This window comes from Xiphophorus maculatus, chromosome 11 (genome assembly GCF_002775205.1).
Source record: "Xiphophorus maculatus strain JP 163 A chromosome 11, X_maculatus-5.0-male, whole genome shotgun sequence".
Taxonomy (NCBI): Eukaryota; Metazoa; Chordata; class Actinopteri; order Cyprinodontiformes; family Poeciliidae; genus Xiphophorus; species Xiphophorus maculatus.
The window spans coordinates 31,703,668-31,730,681 of record NC_036453.1 but is presented as its reverse complement, the minus strand read 5'-3'; the positions used below and the strand labels follow the sequence as shown (position 1 = coordinate 31,730,681).

The window sequence follows — 27,014 nt, the reverse complement described above, 5'->3', positions numbered from 1 at the left end:
AATAAACTAAGGTCAAGACAATTAATTTTGATAAATCATCAATCGTTAATTAATTTAGTAATTAATTAATTGCTAACTGAAATATGCAGACTCAAAAAAGGGCATTTGCTGAAAACAAAAATATTCCGAGCATGTTTAAGACATGTTTTTGTCTTAAAATTGCATGTTTTTAAGACAAAAACATTCAATTTGTTTTTATCTAAAATACGTGTTGCATTTAAGTTGGGGAAAAACACTTTTGTCCGCATATATTTCATAACCAAACACCTGAAGTGGCATAGCTTTAGCTTTACGTGGTTCAAGTTCACAAAAGGATGCTATATTGTTGCATCGTAGGCAATGAAATGTTTTATTTTATATTTAAAATATAAATTGATTTATTTGTTTGTTTGCATCTTTTAATGTATTTCTAATGTTATATAAAAACACCTTAAATGAAGATATGGAGCATTTGCTAATTAGTCATCAGAATAATCAATAAATGAATCAATAACTAAGACCGTTTTTAGTTGCAGCCCTAGAAAATTGGAGAAAAAGGTAAAAATTTTAGTCTGATACAAAAACAGATTTACTGCTTGTGTGCATATTTTTAGGAAGTGTTGCTGTGTTTTTCTGAAAGGTCTTGGACCCAGAGAAGGAAGATGAGGAAGACAGCGCTGTAGTCGTCACTGACGACAGAAACAAAACACAAAAGAAACTGAAGGATGATGATGACGAGGAACAAGATGAAGACATGGAGGTTACAGACTTTCCCTCTTCTGTAGTTTCACACAGTTTACAGATGTAGAGGCTGATTTAACAAAAATATTTTATGGCTAGGATGATGAGTCAGAGGATGGCTCTGATGAGGAGAGTGAGGGTGAGGAGGAGGAAAAAGAGAGGGAGGAGGGAGAAGTGGACCAAAACTTTCGCCATGAGTTGATGAAGGTCCTCCAGCAGCAGAACGCTCTGGTGAGTCATCCAGTCAGCACTTCCTGTCTGGTTCTAAGTCTAAACCTCTTCAGCTTATCTTTGTAATAAAATGCTGCTTATTTAGGCCACAGAGGAGGACGCCAGCAGCGATGAAGATCTGGATGATGAAGCTATGATGCAGCTCGATAAGAGCCTGTCGGCGCTGTTCTCAGAACAAAAGAAGAAGATTCAGGCAAAGAAAAATGAGAAGATGAAGCTGCAGAAAGAGAGGGGTCTGGTCCGGGAATTTAAGATTAAGGTAACTTACCCTCAGCTAGAGCTGGCCAAGATGGCTTAAAAATAAAATCTCCAATCTCTTTTATACCACATTTGATTTTAATAAGTTTTCTTTTGTTGCTTTATTTTCTAAAAGACAAAAATGCAAATGACAAAAAAAAAATGTCAAAAATGTTTTTTATTTCAATCATCTCAATATGAATTGTATGAACTACGAGAAATTAATCATTATATTAGCAGAATTAAAAATAAATTTTACCAGAATAAAGTCTTAAAATTACAAGAAAAGAATTGTTTTAATGAGGAAAAAAGCTTGGATAATTAATGTTTTGTTATTTGTTTATTGTTTTTCTTTCTTATCTCTCTTTCTACCAAAAACTGGATGACAAAACTCTTCAGTCTGGTGCATTGGTCTCAAATAGCCCCTTTTTTGAAGGACAATTTTGTTTAGAGACATCGAATTTAAAATGTCTTCCAGTTCCAGTGCTAAATGTTAATTTTATTGATCTTTGGAAACCAAAGATCAATAATGTACAGTGTTCTTGCATTATTTTACCATTACCATTATATTACTAGAAAATTGTCTCAAAGCAATAATATTATTGTTTATCACAATAACTTCTGTGACAATTTATCGTCCAAAATTAACTTTTTTCTTTGTGACAGGCTTATTCATAATATTACGACTTTATTCTGGTAATCTTAAGACTACCAGTTATCAATTATAACTGTCAATAATATTTAGCAATTATATTTAGCAAAGAATGAGAAAAAACTGTTTCAAGAACCAAAGTAAGAATATATATTTATCGGTATTTATTTGAAGGCTTTATGCGTTTGAAGACTCTGCTCACTGAACACAGGAGAAAAAGAGCTTAAAGCAGAACACAGCACACAGTTTTATAGAAAAGGTTTCTAAATGTGCCGTAAACTAGTGGTGGTAGAGGGCCCCACTGGGTTAACTCAGGGACTCTCATCTGTTCGATGCGTTTCAATCAACTCCAGGTCACTTCTTTGTTCCGTCAATTATTGGTTTATTCCATTTTAGATTGTCATCTAAAATACTACAAACTTTGCAAGGACTGAAACACAGACTGACCAGGACAAACAATGCACCAGTTCCAACAATCAACGGCACCACAACACTATCAACAGAAATTATGATGACCCCGCGCACCCCCTTCCTCATACACACAAAGCCAGTAAACCTTCCCATTCATACTTGGTGACAGTCACACTGTTGGGTTTAAATTACCTAAACACAGACACAAAGAAGAAACAAGAATCAGAACTTAGTTTTTTACCTGCAAGGAGAACACAGCTGAAACCCAGTTACAGATTTCGGCCTATGCTCTGAAGCTTCAACTGAGTCTTACCCTGCTTCTATTAGAATTGGGAATACCCTAGTTACATTCAGTGTGCAGCTCTGAAAGAAGGGGAAGCAGAAACAGCTGCACACTCACATGAATACAACTCATTCATACAATCTTCAAAAGCATATTTCATAAGATAGGTTTGCAGTTCCTCTGGACAATCAACGCTGGAATGTCTCGTTCATGGTAACCTTCTTTTCACTCCTCAGCAGGCGCGCCCACATTGACGCACCCACCACCCAAGTGTCAAAGCCTCATGCTCCTGTCATATCAATAATTACTTATTTCATTCATATGGCTCTTACAGTTTCATTCTATTCACATAGTTCACAGGTGTCAAACTCCAGTCCTCTGTCCTGCAGTTTTTAGATATTCCACAGCTACAAAACACTGGAATGAAATGGCTTAATTACCTCTTCCTTGTGTAGATCAGTTCTCCAGAGTTTTGCTAATGACCTAATTATTCTATTCAGGTGTGGTGCAGCAGAGGCTCATCAGCCCTTGAGGACTGGAGTTTGACACCCCGATATAGTTTGACTATCTACTTAATTACAAAACAGAAAGAATGCACATGTTCTTTCATAAGGGAAATTAAACATTCAAGGACATCTTGAGGGTGCAAACAAGAAACAATTGAATAACTTTATTGTAATGCAGCGTTCAGAGAAATGGCTTCAGAAGACTCTCATGAGTACGTTCATTACACAAGAATCATGACACTGTTAGGCATTGATTCAGTCAATAACCATAGTAATCTTAAAATTGTTATGTATTGATTTACTCATAACCATAGTATTCTTAATATTTTCCACCATATTGTTTTGTAATATTATGACTTTACCTTTGCTTAAAAAAAGAAAGAAAAGAGGGGAAGGGGACAAGATGGTGGAGGGAATAGGAGCATAGTCAGCTAGCTCTCCAGAGTCGGGTAAAAATGCCCACAACAAAATTGGAATTCGATAGATAAATCTAAAGTATGAGTGGGAAAAGCAAGAGAAGAAGCTGGAAAAATTATAAAAAGCAAGACAGAACCGAAGAGCTGCCTGTAACGGAAGAAATCTCCGAACACGAAGCTAGCGAGCACGAAAAAGCCCCAGCAGAGGAAATGGAAGAACACCATAGCATGGAGACGCTGCAAAATGGGCTCGCAGCTATTAGAGGTGATATTAAAGCCCTTAAACAAGAGCTGTGCCGGGAGCTGGACGAGCTGAAGAAAGAAATGAAGGAAGAAATCATGAATCTTCGACAAGAAATAGACCGTAGGCTGTCCGAGAATGACCGGGAGCTACAGGCACAGCAAGTGAACATTAGCGAGGCACAGACACCCATAGTGGAGGTGGAGGAGTGGAAGATGGATGCTAACGAGGTGCTAACGAAGATGGTGGAACAAGCACAGCGAATGCAGGAAAAACTAACCGATCTAGAAGGGAGATCAAGGAGAAACAATATCAGAATCTTTGGCTTACCAGAAGACGTAGAAGGGTGATCCACAGCACCATTTCTGGAACAACTTTTGAAACTCAAACTCCTGGAGGGGATCGATCTCCAGGTTCAACGAGCCCATCGAGCCCTCACCAAAAACCAAACCCAAATGCAGCACCGAGGTCAGTCGTGGTTAACTTTCTACAATTTGAGACCAAAGAAACAATCTTGAAGAAAGCCCGGCAGAAAAAGATCCAGGTAACGAGTAAACAAATCTACTTTGACCACGACTATCCAACCAAGGTTGTCCAGAAAAGAAAGGCATATATGGGCATTAAAAAAATATTGAAGGAGAAACGAATACGTTTCCAGACACCACTCGCTAAAATTCAGATTCATTGGGAGAACGGAATGAAGACATACAACAGCGCCAGGACAGCAGTGCAGGACATGAAGGAAAGGGGCTACACAGTTGGTGAGCCAGAAGGAGACGCCGCGGCAGCGGAGGAGATACAGTGAGGAGCCGCGGGATGGCAGCGAGTGAAGGAGAAAGAATGGGAACGAGACGCGGTACACAGAGTGAGAGAAAAACTACAAAGCTTCCAGTGGAAATCTTGGAATGTTTTCCTTTCAGAAGTAGTTGACTCTACAAGAAAAGAGGATAAAATTAAAACCAACTGGGAGAGGGTAAGATATTTAAGTTGGACATGTCTAGATGAAGTGGTACCCCACAGGATGGGAGTAGTACTAGATCTAGGGAGGGGCCCTCAGTAGAGGTGAGGATCTCTTCTCCACCCACCAACTGGGACTCGGGGAAGAAGGATACCCCATGTTTGAAAGTCCGTCGGATTTTTGGTTTATGTTTAGTCAGCAAAAGTTCATGTTGGTTCTGTTTTGAGTTGTTTGGGAGCATATTAAAGGGAATAGTAAATCATAGTTATGACTGATATCAAGATAACGTCGCTGAATGTGAATGGTTTGAATGCATTGAGTAAAAAAGAAAGGGTGATGACAAAACTGAAAAAGGAAAAGGCACAAATTATATTCTTACAAGAGACTCATTTATCCAAAACAGAGCATGAAAAATTAAAAAAGTATGGCTACAGGAATTTATACCACAGTTCATATAAAGAGGGGTGTAGAAGAGGTGTTGCAATATTAATTTCGAATACAATACAATTTGATTACAAAAAGGAATTAAAAGATAAAGAAGGAAGATACATACCGTAATATTAAAAGGAAGACTCGAAAATGAATTAATAACCTTGGTAAATATATACGCACCCCGGAGAGTAACAAAAACTATTTCAAAAACCTATTTGATTTAATAGCGATAGAAACAGAAGGCATTCTAGTCACAACAAAACTAAAATGCATTTAGCAAAATTTATAAATGTCTCATTAGAAGAGATGGGAATGACAGATGTATGGAGAAGCCTACATCCATTAGGAAAAGATTTTACGCATTACTCTGCTGCTCACAGAGTACAGTCAAGAATAGATTATTTTTTAACCAAGGTTGATGACAAACACAGAGTGAAGGAATGCAGGATAGGAGCGGCAGATGTTTCTGACCATAATCCAATTTATTTAAAGATATGTCTAAGTAACAGGAAAAGAAATACGATATGGAGACTGAATGTGGGAATATTGAATAGTGAACAACGGAGAGAAAAAATAAAAACAGAAATAAAACAATATATTGAAGAAAATAATAAGGGAACTGTAGACCCAACAATATTATGGGATGCCATGAAGGCAGTCATCGGGGTAAAGTTAATACTTGAAACTGCGCATGATAAAAGAATTAAACTACAGACATACAGGGCAAATACGGAGAGACTTAGGGAATTAGGGCAGGAATATCAGAAAACAAAAGACTCAAAGGTTTACCAAGAAACCAAGGCAGTTAAAACCAAAATAAATGACATATTACTAGGAGAGATTGAAAAAAGGAAGCAGAATTACTACGAAGCAGGTTCAAGGGCAACTAAGCTGTTAGCGAAACATATACGCAAACAACAAATACTTAATGCAATATATAAAATTAGAAACCCCTACACAGGTGAACTAACAGATAATGCAGAGGGAATTCTCATGATATAATGAGAAGATTACATCATATTTTCTAGAATATTTTGAGAAACTGTATACACAACCTGAAATGAGAACCTTTTTAAATGCATAAGATTTACCAACAATTGGCAAACTACAAAATGAGACACTGACAGCAGCAATCACAACAGAGGAAGTGAAACAGGCAAAAAAATACTTTAAAAAATAATAAATCTCCAGGCAGTGATGGATACCCGGCAGAGTGGTACAAGATGTTTAGAGAAGAGTTGACGCCAGTACTTACAGCTTCTTTCAATTGGACACTCAATAACAATAAAATACCTCCATCATGGAGTGAAGCTACAGTATCATCTCAGTCATCCCAAAACAAGGAAAAGATCAGGAACACTGTGGCAATTATAGACCAATTTTATTGTTAAACGTAGATTATAAGATATACGTACACAACCATTATTTCTAATAGATTAAATACCTTTGTAACAGAATTGATAGAGGAAGATCAAACAGGATTTATGAGGACGTCAAACACATGATAATATTAGAAGAGTTCTACATATAGTAGATCAAGCACAGCTGAAGAAACAAAGTACCATACTAGTAAGTGTTGACGCAGAAAAAGCATTTGATTTAGTAAATTGGGAATTTCTATATAAAACATTAGAACGATTTGGATTCAGTAATAAATCAATACAGTGTATAAAGACATTATATCATCACCTCACAGCGAGAATTAAAATAAACGGAAGCCTGACTGACAAATTCAAAATACAAAGATCAGCCAGACAGGGGTGTTGTCTGTCACCTGCACTGTTCGCCCTCTTTATAGAGCCTCTGGCGCAGGCAGTACGACAAGACGATAAAATTAAGGGAGTTATAGTAAATGGAGAGGAACACAAAATATGGCTTTTTGCAGACGATATAATAACTTTCCTTGAACAGCCAAATGAATTGCTACCAGCGCTGATGAATCTCTTTGGAAAGTATGGTTGTCTTTCAGGACATAAAATTAATGTAACCAAAACACAAATTCTAACACTCAATTACATTCCATCGAAAGAAATTCAGGAATCATTTCCCATCAAATGGAATATGAAGGAAATTAAATACCTAGGGGTTAACATTACCAAAGGGTTATCTACACTGTATAAAGCAAATTACAATAAAATAAGCCAAGAGATACAAAAAGATATAGATAGATGTACTACTCTGCCCTTGGATCTGAACTCAAGAATTGAAACTATTAAAATGAATGTGCAAGCAAAACTTCTACAGTCATGGCCAAAAGTATTGAGAATGACACAAATATTATATTTTCACATGATCCGCTGCCCTCTGGTTTTCATGTGTGTATGTCAGATGTTGTCATCACATACAGAAATACAATTGCAATCATTTTATGAGTAACAAAAGCTTTTAATGACAGTTAGAATGAGTTAATGCAGCAAGTCAATATTTGCAGTGTTGACCCCTCTTCTTCAGGACCTCTGCAATTCTCCCTGGCATGCTCTCAATCAATTTCTGGACCAAATCCTGACTTATAGCAGTCCATTCTTGCACAATCAATGCTTGCATTTTGTCAGAATTCCTAGGTTTTCGTTTGTCCACCCGTCTCTTGATGATTGACCACAAGTTTTCAATGGGATTAAGATCAGGGGAGTTTCCAGGCCATGGACCCAAAATCTCTGTGTTTTGTTCCCTGAGCCAGTTAGATATCACCTTTGCTTTATGGCAAGGTGCTCCATCATGCCTGAAAAGGCATTGTTCATCACCAAACTGCTCTTGGACGGTTGGGAGAAGTTGCTCTCGGAGGACATTCTGGTACCATTCTTTATTCATGGCTGTGTTTTTAGGTAAGACTGTGAGAGAGCCGACTCCCTTGGCTGAGAAGCAACCCCACACATGAATGGTTTCAGGATGCTTTACAGTTGGCATGAGACAAGACTGGTGGTAGCGCTCACCTTGTCTTCTCCGAACAAGCTGTTTTCCAGATGTCCCAAACAATCGGAAAGGGGATTCATCAGAGAAAATGACTTTACCCCAGTCCTCAGCAGTCCACTCCCTGTACCTTTTGCAGAATATCAGTCTGTCCCTGATGTTTTTCCTGGAGAGAAGTGGCTTCTTTGCTGCCCTCCTTGAGACCAGGCCTTGCTCCAAGAGTCTCCGCCTCACAGTGTGTGCAGATGCACTCACACCTGCCTGCTGCCATTCCTGAGCAAGCTCTGCACTGCTGGTAGCCCGATCCCGCAGCTGAAACACTTTTAAGAGACGGTCCTGGCGCTTGCTGGTCTTTCTTGGGCGCCCTGGAGCCTTTTTGGCAACAATGGAACCACTCTCCTTGAAGTTCTTGATGATGCGATAGATTGTTGACTGAGGTGCAATCTTTCTAGCTGTAATTTTCTTTCCTGTTAGGCCATTTTTGTGCAGTGCAATGATGATTGCACGTGTTTCTTTCGAGGTAACCATGGTTCACAGAAGAGAAACAATGATGCCAAGCACCAGCCTCTATTTAAAGTGTCCAGTGGTGTCATTCTTACTTAATCATGACAGATTGATCTCCAGCCCTGTCCTCATCACCACCCACACCTGTGTTAATGGAGCAATCACTGAAACAATGTTAGCTGGTCCTTTTAAGGCAGGGGGCTGCAATGAAGTTGAAATGTGTTTTGGGGGATAAAGTTCATTTTCTAGGCAAATATTGACTTTGCAATTAATTGCTGTTACGCTGATCACTCTTTATAACATTCTGGAGTATATGCAAATTGCTGTTATAAAAACTGAAGCAGTAGACTTTTAAATATTAACATTTGAATCATTCTCAAAACATTTGGCCATGACTGTATATTTGTTCCAGCCATTACCAATAGAGGTTCTTCAAACAAAATTTGCGATCTGGGACAAGATACAGTAATATCAAGATTCATTTGGGGTGGCAGAAAACCTAGAGTTAAATATGAAACTCTTCAGCTACCGAAGACAAGGGGGTTATGGGTCTCCCAAAATTAAGGGAGTACTACTGTGCAGCTCAGCTCAGACATGTCATATGCTGGTGCACACCAGACTACATAGCTAAATGCAAAGTGTTATTGGGGATGAAGATACTGTAGATATGAGAAGATCAAGAAATACATGAATCCAATTACAGTGTTTACACTGTAATTGTGGTTCAAAACATTAAAAAAACACATGATAAAGAAAGAAATGAAAATGCTCAGGTGTGTATCATACAGGGGTGTCAAACTCCAGTCCTCAAGGGCCGGTGTCCTCCAACTTTTAGATGTGCCTCTGCTGCACCACACCTGAATAGAATAATTAGGTCATTAGCAAGGCTGGGAGAATTGATCTACACAAGGAGGAGGTAATTAAGCCATTTCATTCCAGTGTTTTGTACCTGTGGCACATCTAAAAGCTGTAGGACAGCGGCCCTCAAGGACTGGAGTTTGACACCTGTGGTATCATATGATAGCGATTTCAAACCAGTAATGTATGATAAAGGGTTAAAACAATGATTAAGCAAAGGGGTCACAGGATGGTTTACCCTTCAGAAAGATGGGGAGCTGGAAAGTTTTCAGAAAACGAAGGAGAAGTATAATTTAGATAAACATGAATTTCACAGGTACCTGCAATTGAGAGAAATTAGATGGGATCCCTCTGTGGAAGTGAATGGTGTGATTAAAATTGTGATAAATTAATTCAGTGGAACAAAAATTAAAATAGTCTCTACTCTATATCAAAAACTGATGATGAATAAACATCCAACTAAGTACATAAAAGAAAAGTGGGAATCAGAGCTTAACATGACAATTTCAGATGAAGATTGGTTGGATATGTGGAAAACACATCAGACATCCACCAATTCATGGATATGGAGGGAGTTCGCATGGAAAAATCTAATACGATTTTTCATCACACCTAAAGTCAAGAATAGATATAAGGACACAAACATGGGGTATTGGCGGAATTGTGGATCAATGAACACAGCTCATTCTCACATATTCTGGAACGGTCCTAAAATTGTTCAATTTTGGAAAAATGTACATGAAACTGAAAAAGATTCTGGGATATGATATTCCTATGAATAGTGTGGTACTATATCTTTGCAATTTTAACAATATCAAAGTAAGGGTTAAAGACAGGTATCTGATTAAGATATTGTTAATAGCTAGCAAGAAAGCTATTACGAGGAAATGGGGAAAGGCAGACCCTCCTTGTCAAGAACAATGGACTGGAATAATAGAAGAAATCTAAATTATGGAAAAACTGACACATCGTTTGAGACTTCAACAAACACAAGTGGAAGAGAAGTGGATGAAATGGACATCATTCAAGACCAAAGACAGCGACAAAAATAAAGAACTAGACAAACTAGACGGGACAAAGGTCAAATAGAGGAATAGCTCCCAAGCTAAAGTTTTATGTTATGTTGAATGTGAAGTGTTCATGTACATTGTGTATGTAAACAAAAGTGAAAAATACTAATAAAAAGTTAAATGATAAAAAACGAAAGAAAAGAACAATCTTAGCCAGACATTTTGTTGTAGAGTTCACTTGAATTCAACGTACAAATAAATAGAAGCTGTAAAAGATGCTTGTCAAACTAAATGGCAGCTCTGGGCGATCTGGCATCACACTTATGAAAATCCAAGAAGTGCACTGATGAAACAAAGTTCAGATTTTCCAAAAATGAAATCTTCAAAGACTAAAAATTGATTAATCAATAACATTGATTTATTACCCAACACTAATCTCATTGGTTGCTTCAGATGCCTGAAGTAGGTCACCAGTTAGTAGGGAAAACGTCTCATCACCTGATAACATGTCCATTTCAGGTGTTGGACCTGGTTGAGGTGTTTGTGGCCCGGCAGGCCGGCAGTCCTCTCATTCTGGGTTTAGTGGAGCCGCTGCTAAACATCATTGACAGAGGAATGAGTTCTGGGAGCGAGCAGCAGGAGCAGGACTTCCTCCGCAGAGCAGCAGATATCTTCAGGTAGAAACTGTCTCATCAGGCTCTGATCAGGATTATAATAGTTTTGGGTTTTTCATTATAGTTACTTTGATTCCATTCTGACTTGTTTTAGTCTTAGCTAGTTAAATATTGTTTAGTTTTAGTTTAGTTTGTGTACTTTTATCATATTTTGGTTAAATGCAGAATTCATAATGTCAAAATATTGACCCTTTGAATAATTTGAGTATTAATTACATCGATTGGGTAATTAATACTCAACAGAAAATATGATTTTCAAAAAATGTATTCAATTATTGTTAAACAATCAACTGAAGTTGGGGAAAAAAAGTTTTTTCTCCAACTTTTGCGCTTGACACGTGATGGAAACTGCTTGATTGGAGGAGTAAATCAATTTCATTTCTTTTCAAAAGACTAATAAATAAACACCAAATGAAGGATAATATCTATAATTTCAATATGTTTTAGTTTATAAACGCATGATATACTTCAATTTAATTATAGTTTTTTCCCATTTATTACCATTTTTATTTATTTCAGTTAAAAATGTTTTCTCAATTTCAATTTCTGTTGTTTTGTTAGTTTTGCTTAATTATAATAACCTTTCCTAAGATCTAATGCTCCAGACATCTCTGGGTGTCGGTTTAAATACTACCAGGTTTTCTTGGGGAAACGCTGAGTGTGTATGGTAATGGATGGATGGATGTGGCTACCTTTTTCATCAGAATAATTGACATATTAATCGATTACTAAAATAATCATTATTTGCTGCCCTATAAGTAACAATGAAAGTTTAAAGAGAACTTTTAAAAGAGAAAATACATTTTCTCTCATCAGGTATAATTATAATTGCTGGTAAAGGTAATTGTATTTATATAGCACATTTTCAACAACAAGGCAATACAAAATTCTTTACAGGAATTAAAAGGAAATTCAAACAAAATAAGGAAAGAGCAAAAGAAGTATAATAATATAATGTTGATCTAAAGTATGTAAACTAGGTGTTCCTGTTCAGGGTTGCTAAGTATCCTCTGGTCTAATTCCATTTCTGGGTTGGAAAAACAAGAGTCTAAAAGAAGTCTAATAATGTTGGTAGATAAGTATAAGTCAGTATTCTCTGGTCTAATTCCTTTTTTGGGTTGGAGGAATAAAAGTCAAACAAGTAGTTGCTAAGGTCGTTTTTCTGGATTCTAAGTTTATTCTAATCCCTGTTCTGGTGTTGCTTCCCTAAGCTTTTGTTCGAAACCTTTGCAGCATTATAATTTAATATTCTTAAACCTAATTTGAACTTTTTCCTTCTTTTCTCCAGGAACCATTTGTGCAGGTCCAAAGTTTACTGCAGGACTGCCGGTGACAGGCAGGGGGAGCTCCACGACCTGCTTTACAAACTGATGAGCAAAGCCCAGAAGCTGTCAGACTCATCTCTGTGTCTCTACTACTTCAGGTAAGAGGCTACAGAAAATGATGCTGAACTTTCTCACATGCCTCCCTCCGTGTTTGTGAACGCTCCTCTATTGACCCCCTCAAGGAAGAGCAGAGCTCGCAAAGGAAAGCAGATTTTTTTTTACCTGTTTGTGTGAATTCATTGCTTATGTTATGTTTCCCTTCAGTGCGTCTCTTTATGTGGTGAAGGTGCTGCGTGGCGCTCCACCCACTGAGACCAAAGAGGAGACTACAGCTGACGGAGCAACAGCATCAGTAAATGATGTATGTTTGCACACTTTGATCCAGTTCACGGTTGGATTTCACTTGTCATGACCTTCTCACTGCAGGAGGCTGCTATGTTTAGATTATTGGTACAGGAGAAAACAGGAAACACATGGTGCTTCACCCAACATTCAGATGGTTTACTTGGCAGCAGGTGTTAGCAGCTGACACTTTCCACACTGCAAAAACACAAAGTCTTACCCAGTATCTTTGTCTAATTTCTAGTGCAATTATCTTATTACACTCAAAATGAAACAAAACTAGTAAGATCAAGTAACAAGTAAGTTAGTTTTGTTTTAAGTCAATAATTCCTTAATGATCGATCTAAATCGGGTTTTGGACTGGGAGCTTGCAGCCTGTTGAATGTGACAGGTAGCCAATCAGAAAGCCTGGATTCTCCTCCAGCTTTCTGAAGGGAAATTACAGAGGGGAATCCTAAACAGCTGACACGGCGCAACCCGAAGTCCAGCCGACGTGGAAACAACATTAATGTTTATTCAACATTTCGTGCAAAGAATATAGAAATGACAAGGGGAGGAGTTGGAGCGAAATTGCTACCGCAGTTGATAAACCCGGTAACTTCTCAGCTGTTCTTCGTTAACTTGACATAAATAGGTTATAATGATTTTCATTCAGTCAGGACTTTACGCTGACACTAGCAACATGCATTGCAGGTAGATTGTAGTAAAGCATTGATTGATGCCTGGTTTTAAAATTAGTTCACTGAACTTGTAGTCATTATTTTGTGCCCATTGTTGGACACCACACGGCAGGACCGAACCCGATGGAACCGTTATACCTAGGATTTCTGTCGGCTAATGTGTGGTCTGTCAGGTTTTGAAAATGGGCGACAATCGGCCGACAGCTCTAAGATCGTGTCGTGTGCGCTGGGCTTTACACTAAGGAAATGAGGAAGGGAGGGTCAGTGGGGAGCACCGGAGTTGAGCCTTTTTTAATTCAGTGTCATCAACAGAAAGAGAAAAAGGCCGGAAGAGACGATAAAGCCGATAATTAAAATGAGGTTGATAGTTTTAATTTATCGTACGATTAATTGATTTATCGTTTATCGCGACAGGCCTAGTAGAGAGTGTTCATTTTGCAGAGCTAACACTTGTGCTTTAAATGGTCCAGTATGCAATGGTTGTACCATTGCTTTTAAATTTTACTTAGCAGTATACCAGGACTTTTTCTGCTGCTGTAGCAGGTTTTGTCAGTCTGGCATCCATAGAATGGAGCAATGAAGTAAATGTAAAACGGGGCATGAAAATGGAGAATCCGGCGCTGAAACAGTGAAAAGTTCAGCTCCGACTGCACCACAAGAAACTGACAGAAACACTGAAGACAAGTAGAGTTATGATTGATACAGTTGTAGTTGCCATTATTTAATGTTCAGTTTAAACTGGTGCAGTTGTACATCTTTTATCTGGCAATTTTGTGCAAGATTTAGCAACTAATATATCACGAAATGGCTCAGAAAAAGAAAAAAAGCTGAAAAAGTTTGATATCTTTTTTCTTCTTCTTTTTTTTTTTAGCCGTTCTGATTAGCTGCTGTTATGGCTGCAGAATCTCCATTGCAATTTTCTTAGACGCCTGTAAAAATAATTCTTTTCACACTGGGGGTTTTTGTTCTCTAGGAAACTAGCAATTTAGTTATGTGTTTTTCTGTAATTATTTTTTATAATAAATACAGAAACATTCATAAACATCATAACAGCAACAATAATGATAATAATAATAAAATAACATTCAGTGGAGGTAGCCTACATCTTCTTTGATGGGGCTGTAACAGACCTGGGTAATGGATAGGGGAACAGTGGCCCAAAAAAGGTTGAGAACCATCTTATTATTTCACTAATAAGCTTTTTTTTTTACTGATCTCTTATATCTTGCTAAAAAGTTATTTGGAAGTTGGATTTGTCTTATTTTTAGTGTCCTAACATATTTGCACTAGAAACTAGATGAAAATACTGTATTGATGTTGCGTGCGGTTTTCAGGTGTTTGTAGTATTTTTAGCCCAGATGCATCCTTTGGTATGACTGATCAATCACTCACAATTGCTGATAAATGTTCTGCCAGTGATTGTTTAGCAACAAATTATTTTTTTACATGGGATTTCTTTTCCTATCTTTGAATATATGTACTGTTTCTAAATAATATAATTCTAAATATTTTTATTCTAATTATGCAAATGTAACAAAAATATATTTACTTTTGAAGATTTCACACATTTTAATTGGGAAAGAATGCAAACATTGTGGAGAATGCTGTACATAAGATAATGTTTACTAAGTATTGTCCTCAGCCCAATATAAACTGCATTGTTCACAATAGAAATAGTTGCTGCCTCTCTCACATTTTCACAGTGACTTTACAGCTGAAGGATGAAGCTGCTGTCAGATGCCTTCAAAAGTGTCTGAAATTAATTTAAAAGAATCTCATGAAAAGGGATCCTGACATTTTTAGCTTTAAAAGAAAAAATATCTCCAGTGTTTTCAATTAATTAGTTTATTATTAAAAAGACATGACAGCTTTAACTTCCCCAGGTTTTAAGGTATTTCTCCACAACAATAAAACAAACGTTCTTAAGTGTTAAAAGAAAATTCTGTTATATAATATATACATTTTATTTTACATTTTCACCATCAAGCATTGATTTGTCTTAATTGCTGAATTATTTAAAGTTTTTTTAAGTGGAATATTATTATTTTTGTTCTATTTTCTAAAATGAAACAGCATCTAGATTAATCACACTAAGGTGAATATAGATAAATTGTAGCAACAATTTATTGTGAGGGTAACAACCATCAAGCCATAATTTTCATAGTTGATAGACAAATAAAAAAACAATTTAATTTGAAATGTTTTGAGGCAACTGTGAGGCAACTGTGGTTCTATGAGTAGAGTAGTTGTCTAGTGATCGGAAGGTTGTGGGTTCAATTCCAGCCCATGTTGATGAGCCACTGGGGACTTATCCCCAAATTGCCTACTGATCTGTGTATTGGTGGGTGAATGTGACTCTAGTGTAAAGCACTTTGAGTGCTCAAAATGATTGGAAAAGCACTGTATAAGTTCAGTCCGTTTAATTTGTCCTGTAGGACAAATTTCACTAGACAACAAATGTTTTTATGAAACAAAGGTTTTTTGGGAGGGCTGGTTTTTAGGCACTAGTCATCTTTATTCATCAGTAGCTAGACTGAGCGCAGTAAAAGGACCAGGACTGGGAATAGAACCTAGGACAGATGCATCAAAGTCTATGGTCCTACCATATAGGTCACCTACAGAAGGGTCCGTGGACCAATTGGGCAAGAAATAATTAAATATTTCCGTTTTATGTATTATTTGAGTCTGGAGGATTCTTTACTTTTGAAAATTCTTTAACCAGATTCTCTCGGTTACGTCTTGCGCACCAACATTGAGCCCACAAGCAGCAAAATGAGTAAGAAACATATCAGATTCTTTGGAAAGTTTCTTTGCGAGGGGAAAAGGTCCAGATAAGAGGCAGGAGAATGGATTTATGCCAGTAGTTTATTCCCACATTCCAAGCCCGCTCTGCATGATATGGTGACCGGCTCGCTAATGATTGAATGAAGCCTTCAAACTGCTTCGCCACATAGAGACCAAGCACCCTGTGCATAAGCAACACTTCGGGTGTCATTGTCTCTCTTCACTCCCAGATGGACCGTCTGGTTGCAGAGAAACAAGCTCAGGGCTCCATTAGTCGTTATCGTGAGTTAAAATTTTCATGAAAGTAAAATGTTCTTTTCTGTGGCGCATCTGTATTTTATTTGAAGGGATATGTAAACGTTACCATAGCAACCAGAGTCAGAGAGCTTTAGGGCAGTGGTCCAGATGAGATGAGCGGAGTAGAGCTTGTGAGTTTTAGGTCTGGTTCACACGGCACGATTTAAGGATTGTTGGACGATTTTGTGACCACACAGACACGAGCCGATAAAAGTCCAACAGGTTCGATCGGTTCGTGTGTCCAGCCACACGGCAGGAGCAACGCACCACATGAACCGATTCCACTCACCAACATCCCGATTCCAGAAGAAAATCCAGTAAAACCCCCAACATACCATAGATGAATTTAAAATAATCAAACAAGGACAAATAAAAAACAATTTAATTTGAAATGTTTTGGCCATGTTATGACCTAGAAAAGGTCATAACATTGCCATGACGATGTAGAAGCAGCAGTGATAGTTTGTGGACTCATTTTAAGCAATAAAAGATGAAACAAAAAGAAAAGGCATTTGATAAAAGACGGCAGGAGCAGCCGCTCCATTTGCTGCACTGTGATTTGGAGGTGAGTTATGTTTTTTCGTAGTTGACATTTTTAACTGAATAAACATAACCACATATAATAAACATATATAAAAATGATCTTTACGTATAATAATCATTTCCACATGGACATCGGAGGTGTCAACTGTTTGGGATTCCCTCCGTTCTTACATCATCGTGCTTTCTGATTGGCTACCTGTCACATTCAACAGGCTGCGTTCTCGCTCCCTGTCAGGGAAAACCCCATAGGCTGCGATAATCGGGCCAAGACAATGTTGACACCACCACGTAACACACCACACACTGTAGGACGTTGTAAGATTGTCGTAAAGGAAAAATCAGGGGGGGGAGAAAAGGCTTTAGCGGGAACATCAACATGCAGAAGTATTATCTGACATCCCCCAGCTCCCTCCCTCCCAGCTGCAGCAAAAATTGCCAAGTCTTGACCGGTCCGCAGTAATAAAAAGGTTATTATTTCAATAATCGATTAATCTGATTAATAGTTTCAACCCTAATTCAAGTATGTTGACATTCACCAGCTGCTCATATGTAGAATCAGGAAATCTGCAGTGAATCTCTTGGTACATTAAAAAAACCTCATTTACAGGTAAAAACTGAAGAGAAAGTGAAGAAGTTTCAGTGAGAGCAGCTCTGACAGGAACGAGATGGTTAGTGTACAGCAGAGCGGCACATTTGATGGGCTTTTTCCCCCTGGCTGTCATTTTATCCTGTCATGAGTGGGAAGTGAGCCAGCAGGAAGGATTTCAGGACTCAGAAGCAGCTAAATGGGAGTCTAGCTTGACTTGTCTAAATTTAAAGCTTTCTCTTTTTGCCAACTTCTCAGACAGAAAGTCTGAACCTCACGCCTGTCTCATGTCGTGTTTAACCACAGCCAAAGTTTATGGGGAACGTGGATGTGGATCGGGTGTCGAGCCTCTTCAGAGAGGCTCTGATCTCCTTCATGAACCGAAGGAAGAGCCCTCTGACTTCTCAGATGTTCACCGACCTGTTCACCAGATTCCCTGTGAGTCCAGGTGCACATCTTTACTCATAGTGTCTCGTTCAGAGCATACATGACACTTTGTGATGGTTGGTCCAGGTTTTTTGTGTGAACCTCCTGGATACGGCTGTGCAGCACATCACATCAGGAGTCCGGGAACATCAGCAGGTAAAATCCTTCCCAAACACAAAATAAGGTATAAATAAAACCAAACACTGATAATTTAACATTTAACGTGAACAAATTCTTATTTGTATTCAAACTGGCAAAAATCAAATATCAAATCAAAAATCAAGAGTGAATTAATTGAACTAATTTGATTACAAGGAACATAACTCTTGCTTTCATGGATCTCATTTCATATGTAGTGTCAAGCGTGTGTGTTGGTCCTGCGGGCGATGCAGAGCAAAGACATCCAGCAGCTTCTGAGCAGCTATGAGTGGACGCAGCTCTGTGAGAAGGTCTCAGCGCAGCTGGTTTTGGTAAGGAAACACATCTCCATCAAATCGATGAAATCCAACAGTGAAGGTCCAGTCTAAATCCCACTTCTCTAGGCTTGGAGGATGCAACCTGTTTGGTAACTTAGGGTGTTTTCACCCCTAACTCGGTTTGATTGGGGACTTAAATTGTTAGATTTTCTGCTATTCTACCTCGCTTCTTTGTTTTGGTTGACTTTACCCAGAATGCCCTGTGCTATAGTCCGCTTGCTGCTTCTGGAGCAGTTTGCAGTCCACTTGGCATTCACATATGCATTCGAACCATATCAGAGTTCACTCCAACTGAACTGAGACCTGCGTTTTTAGACAGACCAGAGTGGGTATTTTTTGTTGTTTTTTTCTTTGTTTTTTCAGATCAGTCAACATAACAAAGTTTGCTGGACAATAAATTGTCCCAAGAGTTGTTGCAATAAACAATAATATTGTTTGAGAACATTTTCAAGTAGTGCTGAATACTCCAGCCTTTGGTAGAAAGAAAGAAAAACTCGTTAAAAACAAATAATCATGCAAATGGAAATTATAGAGCTTGTTTTAATTTACCGTGCAATTAATTGATATTTTGCTTATTGCGAAAGGCTTAATTGTGCATTCACTCTTCCCAAAACAAACCAGACTTTCTAGACAAACAAATTGACCCTTAGTTACCTAACCATTAGCAAAGCATGAGCTAAACCTTAACTAGCAGTTCGTTGGAACGGTATTTAGATTATTTTACATTTACTAATCAGACTTTTTCTTCACTTCCTGCTCAATAACTCTAATCAGCAGCCAGGTCTGCCTCCTCCTGTTTAAATTCTGTCCCTCTCTGCTTGTGGAACTGATTGAAAGTCTTTTTCATGCACACAAGGCAGCCGCTGCACACCACGGTTCCACTTTGAGCAGAAATATTCATTCAAATGCAAGCTTCAAGCCTGTTTGCGTTCTAATTACATTAATCTGGAACCTTTATGAGATTGCATGGTGCAGTGATAAATGATAATTGGAGGCGCTGCTCCTCTCGCTGTCCTCCTTGCGTCCTCCAGTGAGCGGAGGGTGAAGACTTGCGTAATTACATGCTCCTGTAAATCGTCCCAGAACAGCTCCTCCTCTGGTGCCTTTGCTCCTGAAATAAACGCAAGAACAGAACAGTCCTGTCCTCCTTAACTGTCTTCTCTGTCCTTGATTTCTGAGAGTTTCCTGCATATTTATTTTGAAAGTAAGATAAAAAAACATTTCTTGTAGTTTCAGATAATGTTTTTAAGTTGCTGTTTTTGATTAAAAGGTGCAAAGATAAGCTTGTTTTAAACAGCTTATTTTGATATTTGATATTTATGATTAGGATTTTTAATCAGAATTATAATGATTATGATTAATAATCATTAATTAATCATAATCATTAGGATTATAATGAACTTTTAAAGTTTTTGTTGAAAACTTAAAAAGGGCAAATACATGGAGACAAATCTGAAATGCAAAGAGTTCAAATTAAGTTAAAATGTCTATCCATAATATATGGGGTATCAAATGCTTCCAATGAAATATTATCACAAATGCAAGGTCTCTTAAAGACACATGAGAGCTGTGAGACCATCATTTAGGTCTCTTAAAGAAAAAATAAGTATTTACATTTACCAACAACAACAAAAAAACTTATTTGGAAAATAGAATATTTGCTAAAATACAATAAGATTTACTCCTTGTCTGGTCTTTTCCTTGTAAATGTACTTTAAATGTTTTTTTAAGTGTTTTTTTTAGAATTGCTGGAAAAGGCAAAATACTTCTCTCTTCCAACAACCATTGTACAGCGCAGCTCTGCTTGGGTTGCTAGGTAATGGGACCAGGTAACGCCACAGTGCCCATTGATTGTGACTTAACAATCGGGAGGTTTTAGAAATGACCTGTTTTGCAGACAGACCCAAACAGAAGTATAAAAACTAGAAATTGTGAATTTTGCTTGAAAGGTTCCCTTTAATGGTTTGTCTTGAACATTTTAAGACAAACTTTGAAATGTAGGTTCTGCTAATTATGTTGGTCATAATTAGCAGGACCAACATGAATTGAAATATAACGTCTCTGTTGTGTTCTGCCTACAGAGTCTGGCTCAGGTTGGCCAAGCTGAGAGCAAGGCGGCCAAAGAGAAGCTGGTCAAAACCCTGGAGCTCTGTCAGTTTGTGGTCAAACACATTCACCAGCAGGTGGGTGGGCTCATGGTGATCAAATAAATCTGGACTCAAAAGAAAAAAAAATCAACACAATGCAGTTTTTAAGTTTTCTGTTTGTGCAGAAATTGTTTGTGGACCTGGAGCAGCTAAAGAAGGTCCTGCAGTCCCTGACCAGCAATGTCTCGTTCAAGAAGACGGGAAAACTGGAGGACACCTACTGGGCCGTGATGAAACACTTTGGAGTGATGTAAATCATAGAGATGTTTTTATAAACACAATTTTTTGTATTAATAGTCAGGCTGCAACTAACAATTATTTTAGTAATTGATTATTGTATTAATTAATCAGATGATTAATTGGATAAAAGATTGGCACATTCTGCAGATTTTTTACATAATCCCTTAAATAAAATGTTGATACAATATTAGAAATGCATTAAACTATGCAAATAAAAAATTTTAAATAAGAAAATAAATATTTTATTGCATAAACTTCAATTCGTTTCAATTAACCAATTAACAATTGGATAGTAAAGGGTGCTTTATAAATATTTTTGCAAGATTTGAAACAAATGAAGCTACAATTATGTCACTTGAGGAGTTTTGGGTTGAACATATTTGCCGTTATAAAGGTTTTATATATATATGTATATATATAAAAATGCAAAATATGTTTATATTTATGTACAGTTTTGGCTTACCTTCTGCTTCAAGTGTGTTGTTCCCTCAGCAATTGGCTTTTATTCCATTCATCCATCCATCCATTTTCTTCCGCTTTATCCGGGGTCGGGACGCAGGGGTAGTAGCTTAAGAAGGGAAGCATAGACTTCCCTCTCCCCAGCCACTTCCTCCAGCTCCTCCGGGGGAATCCCAAGGCGTTCCCAGGCCAGCCGAGAAACATAGCCCCTCCAGCGTGTCCTGGGTCTTCCCCGGGGCCTCCTCCCGGTGGGACGTGCCTGGAACATCTCTGGAACACCCTGAACCCTCTATAATTGGAGCACATCTTCCGGTCCCCCTTTTTGAACAGGGGGACCACCACCCCAGTCTGCCAATCCAGGGGAACTGCCCCCGATGTCCATGCGATATTGCAGAGTCGCGTCAACCAACACAACCCTACAACATCCAGAGCCTTAAGGAACTCTGGGCGGATCTCATCCACCCCCGGGGCCTTGCCACCGAGGAGCTTTTTAACCACCTCGGCGACCTCGTCCCCAGAGATTGGAGAGCCCAACCCAGAGTCCCCAGGCTCCGCTTCCTCAATGGAAGGCATGTTGGTGGGATTGAGGAGGTCTTTGAAGTATTCTGCCCACCGACCCACAACATCCCGAGTCAAGGTCAGCAGCACACCATCCCCACTATAAACAGTGTTGGTGCTGCACTGCTTCCCCCTCCTGAGATGCCGGATGGTGGACCAGAATCGCTTCGAAGCCGTACAGAAGTCTTTCTCCATGGCCTCTCCAAACTCCTTCCACACCCGAGTTTTTGCCTCAGCGACCACCTGAGCCGCATGCCGCTTCGCCCGCCGGTACCCATCCGCTGCTTCCAGAGTCCCACAGGCCAAAAAGGCCTGATAGGACTCCTAATTCAGCCTGACGGCATCCCTCACCGAAGGTGTCCACCAACGGGTTCGAGGGTTGTCGCCACGACAGGCACCGGCAACCTTGCGGTCACAGCTCCGATAAGCCGCCTTGACAATGGAGGCACAGAACATGGTCCACTCAGACTCCATGTCCCCCACCTCCCCCGGAACGTGTTCAAATTTCTGCCGGAGATGGGAGTTAAAGCTCCGTCTCACAGGGGATTCCGCCAGACGTTCCCAGCAGACCCTCATAACATGTTTGGGCCTGCCAGGCCTGACCGGCTTCCTCCCCCACCACCGGAGCCAACTCACCACCAGGTAGTGTTCAGTAAACCGCTCCGCACCTCTCTTCACCCGAGTTTCCAAGACATACGGCCGCAGTTCCGATGAAACGATGACAAAGTCGATCATCGAACTGCGGCCTAGGGTGTCCTGGTGCCAAGTGCACATATGGACACCCTTATGCTTGAACATGGTGTTCGTTACGGACAATCCATGACGAGCACAGAAGTCCAACAACAGGACACTGCTCTAGTTCAGGTCGGGCGGGCCGTTCCTCCCAACCACGCCCCTCCAGGTCTCACTGTCATTGCCGACGTGAGCATTGAAGTCCCCCAGCAGAACAAGGGAGTCCCCAGGAGGAGCACTCTCCATTACCCCCTCTAAGGACTCCAAGAAGGGTGGGTAATCTGAACTATCATTCGGCCCGTAAGCTCAAACAACAGTCAGGACCCGTCCCCCCACCCATTGGCGGAGGGAGGCTACCCTCTGGTTCACTGGGGTAAACCCCAACGTAGAGGCGCCGAGATGGGGAGCAACAAGTATGCCCACTCCTGCCCAACGCCTCTCACCGTGGGCATCTCCAGAGTGGAAGTATGTCTAGCCCCTCTCAAGAAGACTGGTTCCAGAACCAGAGCCATGCATGGAGGTGAGACAGACTATTTCTAGCCAGAACCTCTCAACCTCAAACACTAGCTCTGGCTCCTTCCCCACCAGAGAGGTGACATTCCACGTCCCAAGAGCCAGCTTCTGCAACCGAGGATTGGACCGCCAGGGCCCCCTCCCTCAGCCGCCACCCATCTCACATTACACCCGACCCCTTTGGCCCCTCTCATAGGTGGTGGGCCCATGGGAGGGGGAACTAATGTCTCCTCTTCGGGCTGAGCCCGGCCGAACTCCATGGGTAAAAGCCCGGCCATCAGACGCTCGCCATCCTGCTCCTCCTCCAGGCCTGGCTCCAGAGTGGGGCCCTGGTGACCCACTTCTGGGCGAGGGAACACGAAGTCCAAAGTTCTTGTCCATCATAAGGGTCTTCTGGCGCTTTGTCTGGTCCCACACCTAGGACTTGTCTGCCTTGCGTGACCAGGGGTCATTGGGGCACTCAAACCCCTCCACCACGATAAGGTGGCAGCCTAAGGAGAGGTGGCCTTTTTTCAGTCTTTATATTTCATTTAACAATTTATCAATTACTAAATTAGATAACAATTATTTTAATAATTGATTAATCACAATTAATTGTTCCAGCCCTAATTTACAGTCTGGTGTAGCTTATAAAATTGATCATTTCATTTGGTTATAACTTATATATTTTGCTTCTAGGAAGCCCAAAGTTAACAAGACAAAGCCCAACAAGGACAGCGAGCAGGCGGCCGCTCCCAAGAAGATGAAAGGTTTCCTGCCAGAAACAAAAAAACGTAAAAAGCGCAACAAGCCTGTTTTGGAGCCAGCAGGGGAGAAGTCGGCCCCGGCCACCAAGCCAGGGGAGCAGAAAGGAATGGCCAAAGAGAAACAAGACAAGAAGACTAAACAGAAACGATCAGCCGATAGTTCTGCTGCTTCACAGACCAACCCGGCCAAGAAGAGCAAAACGCAACCTGACAGGAAAGCTGGCAAAAAGAAGAAACCCAAGCAGAAGAAGGGAGGAGAGCAAATATAATGTGGACTATTTAAATTGAAACAGGAAATAACATTTTAAATAAAAGCTTTTCGTTTCTTTATTGCTACCACATCAGGTTTAACTGTATGTTTACTCCAATATATACAAAATAAAAAGTGGAGATTTGTAGGAAGTGTAGTGAAAGATAATTTTTTCTAACATGTGACTGCTGTTGATTTAAAAAAACCCTCTGAAACAATAAAAATATACTTCTTTGCCTTTAAATCCACCAGTTTCTCATAATTTCAGCTTCAGCGTGATATTCTATTCCGCATTAAATTAAATTCTCAATTCTGGATTTGCGCTGCTCAGTGTGGCAGCCCGATGGAGTAGCTCTGTATTTTCAGTTAGAATTTTTTCTTTTTTCAAGCTTTCGTTTCTGTCTTTCTGAGGGAAATATTACTTTATTTTGGACAATTATTATTTCTTGTTTTGGATGTTGGACTGATTTTTGCCAATACTTTTCATACTTTTCTCTTTTTATCTTTGGAATCGATAAGGTATTTTTGAATTTGAGTAAAACTGCAGCATGTAACTTTTACACAAAACATGTTACATATTTGTTAAAACTGTGAATAATAAACTTCATTTAAAACGGGACAATGTAGGCGCTGTGTACCAGATTATAGTACAAGCTAATTCTCATCTGGAGTCCCTTGATTATGTAGACAGTAAGATAGATAATCTGTGTAAAAAATTTAGCTCTTCTGCCTTCTAGCGCTTCCAGTTTTAACTGCAGAAATACAAAACTCAGAAACAACCAGTCAAAGCAAGGAGGAGGGTCTTAGTGCTGTCAATCACTCTTGTGCTCCCACTTGCTCTCTGCAACAGCTGATTTACCACAACTTAGCCTGCCACAAATGCTAAAACTAGTTAGCAAAGTCACTGATGACGGCGAATAAATGGTTTTCCTGGAACGGTACATTGTTTCCCTGCCACTAGCACATTGAGCAGCATTGATTTACACATCTTCTGGCTCTGATTGGTTGTTTTTAACTGAGAGCGATGCATTTTTTAAGGGAAGAAAAGAGGTGGAGGATTTTGATTTTTTTCATAGATTGTCTCATACCATAATGTCGTGAAATGGTGACAGTTTTCACAAATAAGGTAAAAACATATTTTTGCAAAAGTTTCCTACTGCAGATTTAATGAGAAAAAAAGCTAAACGAAAAACACCTTTCTAAAGATCCAGCCTGGTCCACATCTGGCAGTCACATGCATCCATTCTCACTTGTATGGCTCTAAGGTAGAAAGCATCGGGATACAATCGTGTTTATCTCCTTCAGAGGTTGTATTGGACATTTGGCCAATTGTAAATAGCACATTAGCACATGAATGCTAATGTGCCCGGAGCCTCATTAATGAATCTCATGATTGATCCTCTTTAGCAGCAAGCTTTTTTTCTCCTCCTTCACTGACTTTTGAGTCGGACAGCAGAAGAAGTGCTAAATAGAAAAGAGCATAACATAATGAGTCATTAAAAGCAGCCGGTAAGGTTCTCCTTTAATTACAGTGCACTGCTACAATTTTAACTGAAAACTATTTAAAGTGAAATTCACTCATATATGGCATATTCAGATCTTGCAAAGCTTTGAACACAGAAACACAATATAGAGGGTTCAGACCTCCTACTGATGGATCCAGTTGTACATCTGATATCAGTGGGAATATGGGATTTTTCAAGTTTTCCTTCCTACAGAGAATGGAGAGAGAAAGTCTTACAGAAAATTCACACCAGTCAAGAATTAATGTCTGACCTCTATCATTAATTAAAATAATTTTTCTTTTCTCACAGTTGAGATGTACCTATAATGAAAATGAAATTACAACCCTCTATGGTCTTTGTGAGAAACTTGAATAATCACGGTATCAAATACTTATTTCCCCCTCTGTGCAGTCTAGGAGACAATTAAAACCTGAGTGAATATACAACTCTTGAGTGACTTTTGTTTTTGTCTTAAAGCTCTGTTGCTTTTGCACCTTTTCCTATGACACTTTTTCCTTCCACTCAACTCTCCCTTAACATTACTTTCTTTCATGTCATTGGCAGCCTGCACAAAAAGGACCGTCTCGTATGACTGTCAAGTTAGCAGTTCACCCCATGATTGTGTGGGTCATAATATTTCTTTATTAACAATGTTTTTTATTGGTTAAATTTCCTGAGAAACAGAATTCTATGTCTTTCATTAGTGGTAAAACCATTATCATCAAAATTAAACATTTGAAATAGATCACTGTGTGTGTAATGAAACTATTTAAATTTCACTTTTTGAATGCTGTTACTGAAATAAACTTTTTGATAATTTTCTGTTTAATAAATTGATAGAATAATTCATTATAGATCCCAGTGAGACTGCTTTTTTCTTTATTATAAAATAAAATTATAATTAAATTTGATAAAGGGTTACATAAATCCCAAGAAAAAAACATAAAAGTTTGAAAACACCCATCAACCTTCAGAGTGATTTTTTGTGTTTCCATGAATAATAGACTTCTTATTTTTCATTAAAGTATGTATTTTGTAAGAGGATTGTGCAGCAAGTTCAGTGTTTTGGGTTGAAATTGAATACCTTAGTGAGTCACCATTCTGCTCTGCATGCTTAGACTGAAACAACTGTAACTGCTTTACATAACACTCTAAGCAAGAAAAATATCCCTGGCCTTTGTGCTGGATTGGATATTGCAAAGCCTTTGTGCAATAAACAAAGGTTAGCAATCACACAGAACCCTAATTCTGCTGTCAAGAAAATGATGCAGTGTCTACCCAAATGGATTACTATACAGGACATGAAGTCGCTCAGCCATAAATTGCAGGAGTGTTAGCGGGCAGTCGCCTCATCCATCAGTAATC

The 27,014-nt window shown here is 39.2% G+C and overlaps 1 protein-coding gene and 1 long non-coding RNA gene across 2 annotated transcripts in view; one reads left to right on the top strand and one right to left on the bottom strand.

Moving 5' to 3' along the window:
* The window catches only part of mybbp1a (MYB binding protein 1a), a 74,094-nt gene extending 49,331 nt beyond the window's left edge, over positions 1–24,763 (top strand). Inside the window, exons 16-27 of the mRNA XM_023342066.1 lie at positions 620–739; positions 820–951; positions 1,037–1,210; positions 10,886–11,043; positions 12,329–12,463; positions 12,630–12,726; positions 17,904–18,035; positions 18,111–18,179; positions 18,380–18,493; positions 20,581–20,682; positions 20,772–20,896; positions 23,827–24,763. Of these exons, the coding sequence (XP_023197834.1) occupies positions 620–739; positions 820–951; positions 1,037–1,210; positions 10,886–11,043; positions 12,329–12,463; positions 12,630–12,726; positions 17,904–18,035; positions 18,111–18,179; positions 18,380–18,493; positions 20,581–20,682; positions 20,772–20,896; positions 23,827–24,163 (1,695 nt within the window). The 3' untranslated portion in view covers positions 24,164–24,763. The remainder of the gene's footprint in view (positions 1–619; positions 740–819; positions 952–1,036; positions 1,211–10,885; positions 11,044–12,328; positions 12,464–12,629; positions 12,727–17,903; positions 18,036–18,110; positions 18,180–18,379; positions 18,494–20,580; positions 20,683–20,771; positions 20,897–23,826) is intronic.
* Positions 19,022–21,702, bottom strand: LOC111610031. Its single transcript, XR_002753462.1, has 2 exons — positions 21,350–21,702; positions 19,022–19,610 (listed from the first exon to the last, which is right to left on the bottom strand). It is a non-coding gene; the product is annotated as an uncharacterized LOC111610031 (long non-coding RNA).
* Positions 24,764–27,014: the final 2,251 nt, after the last annotated feature.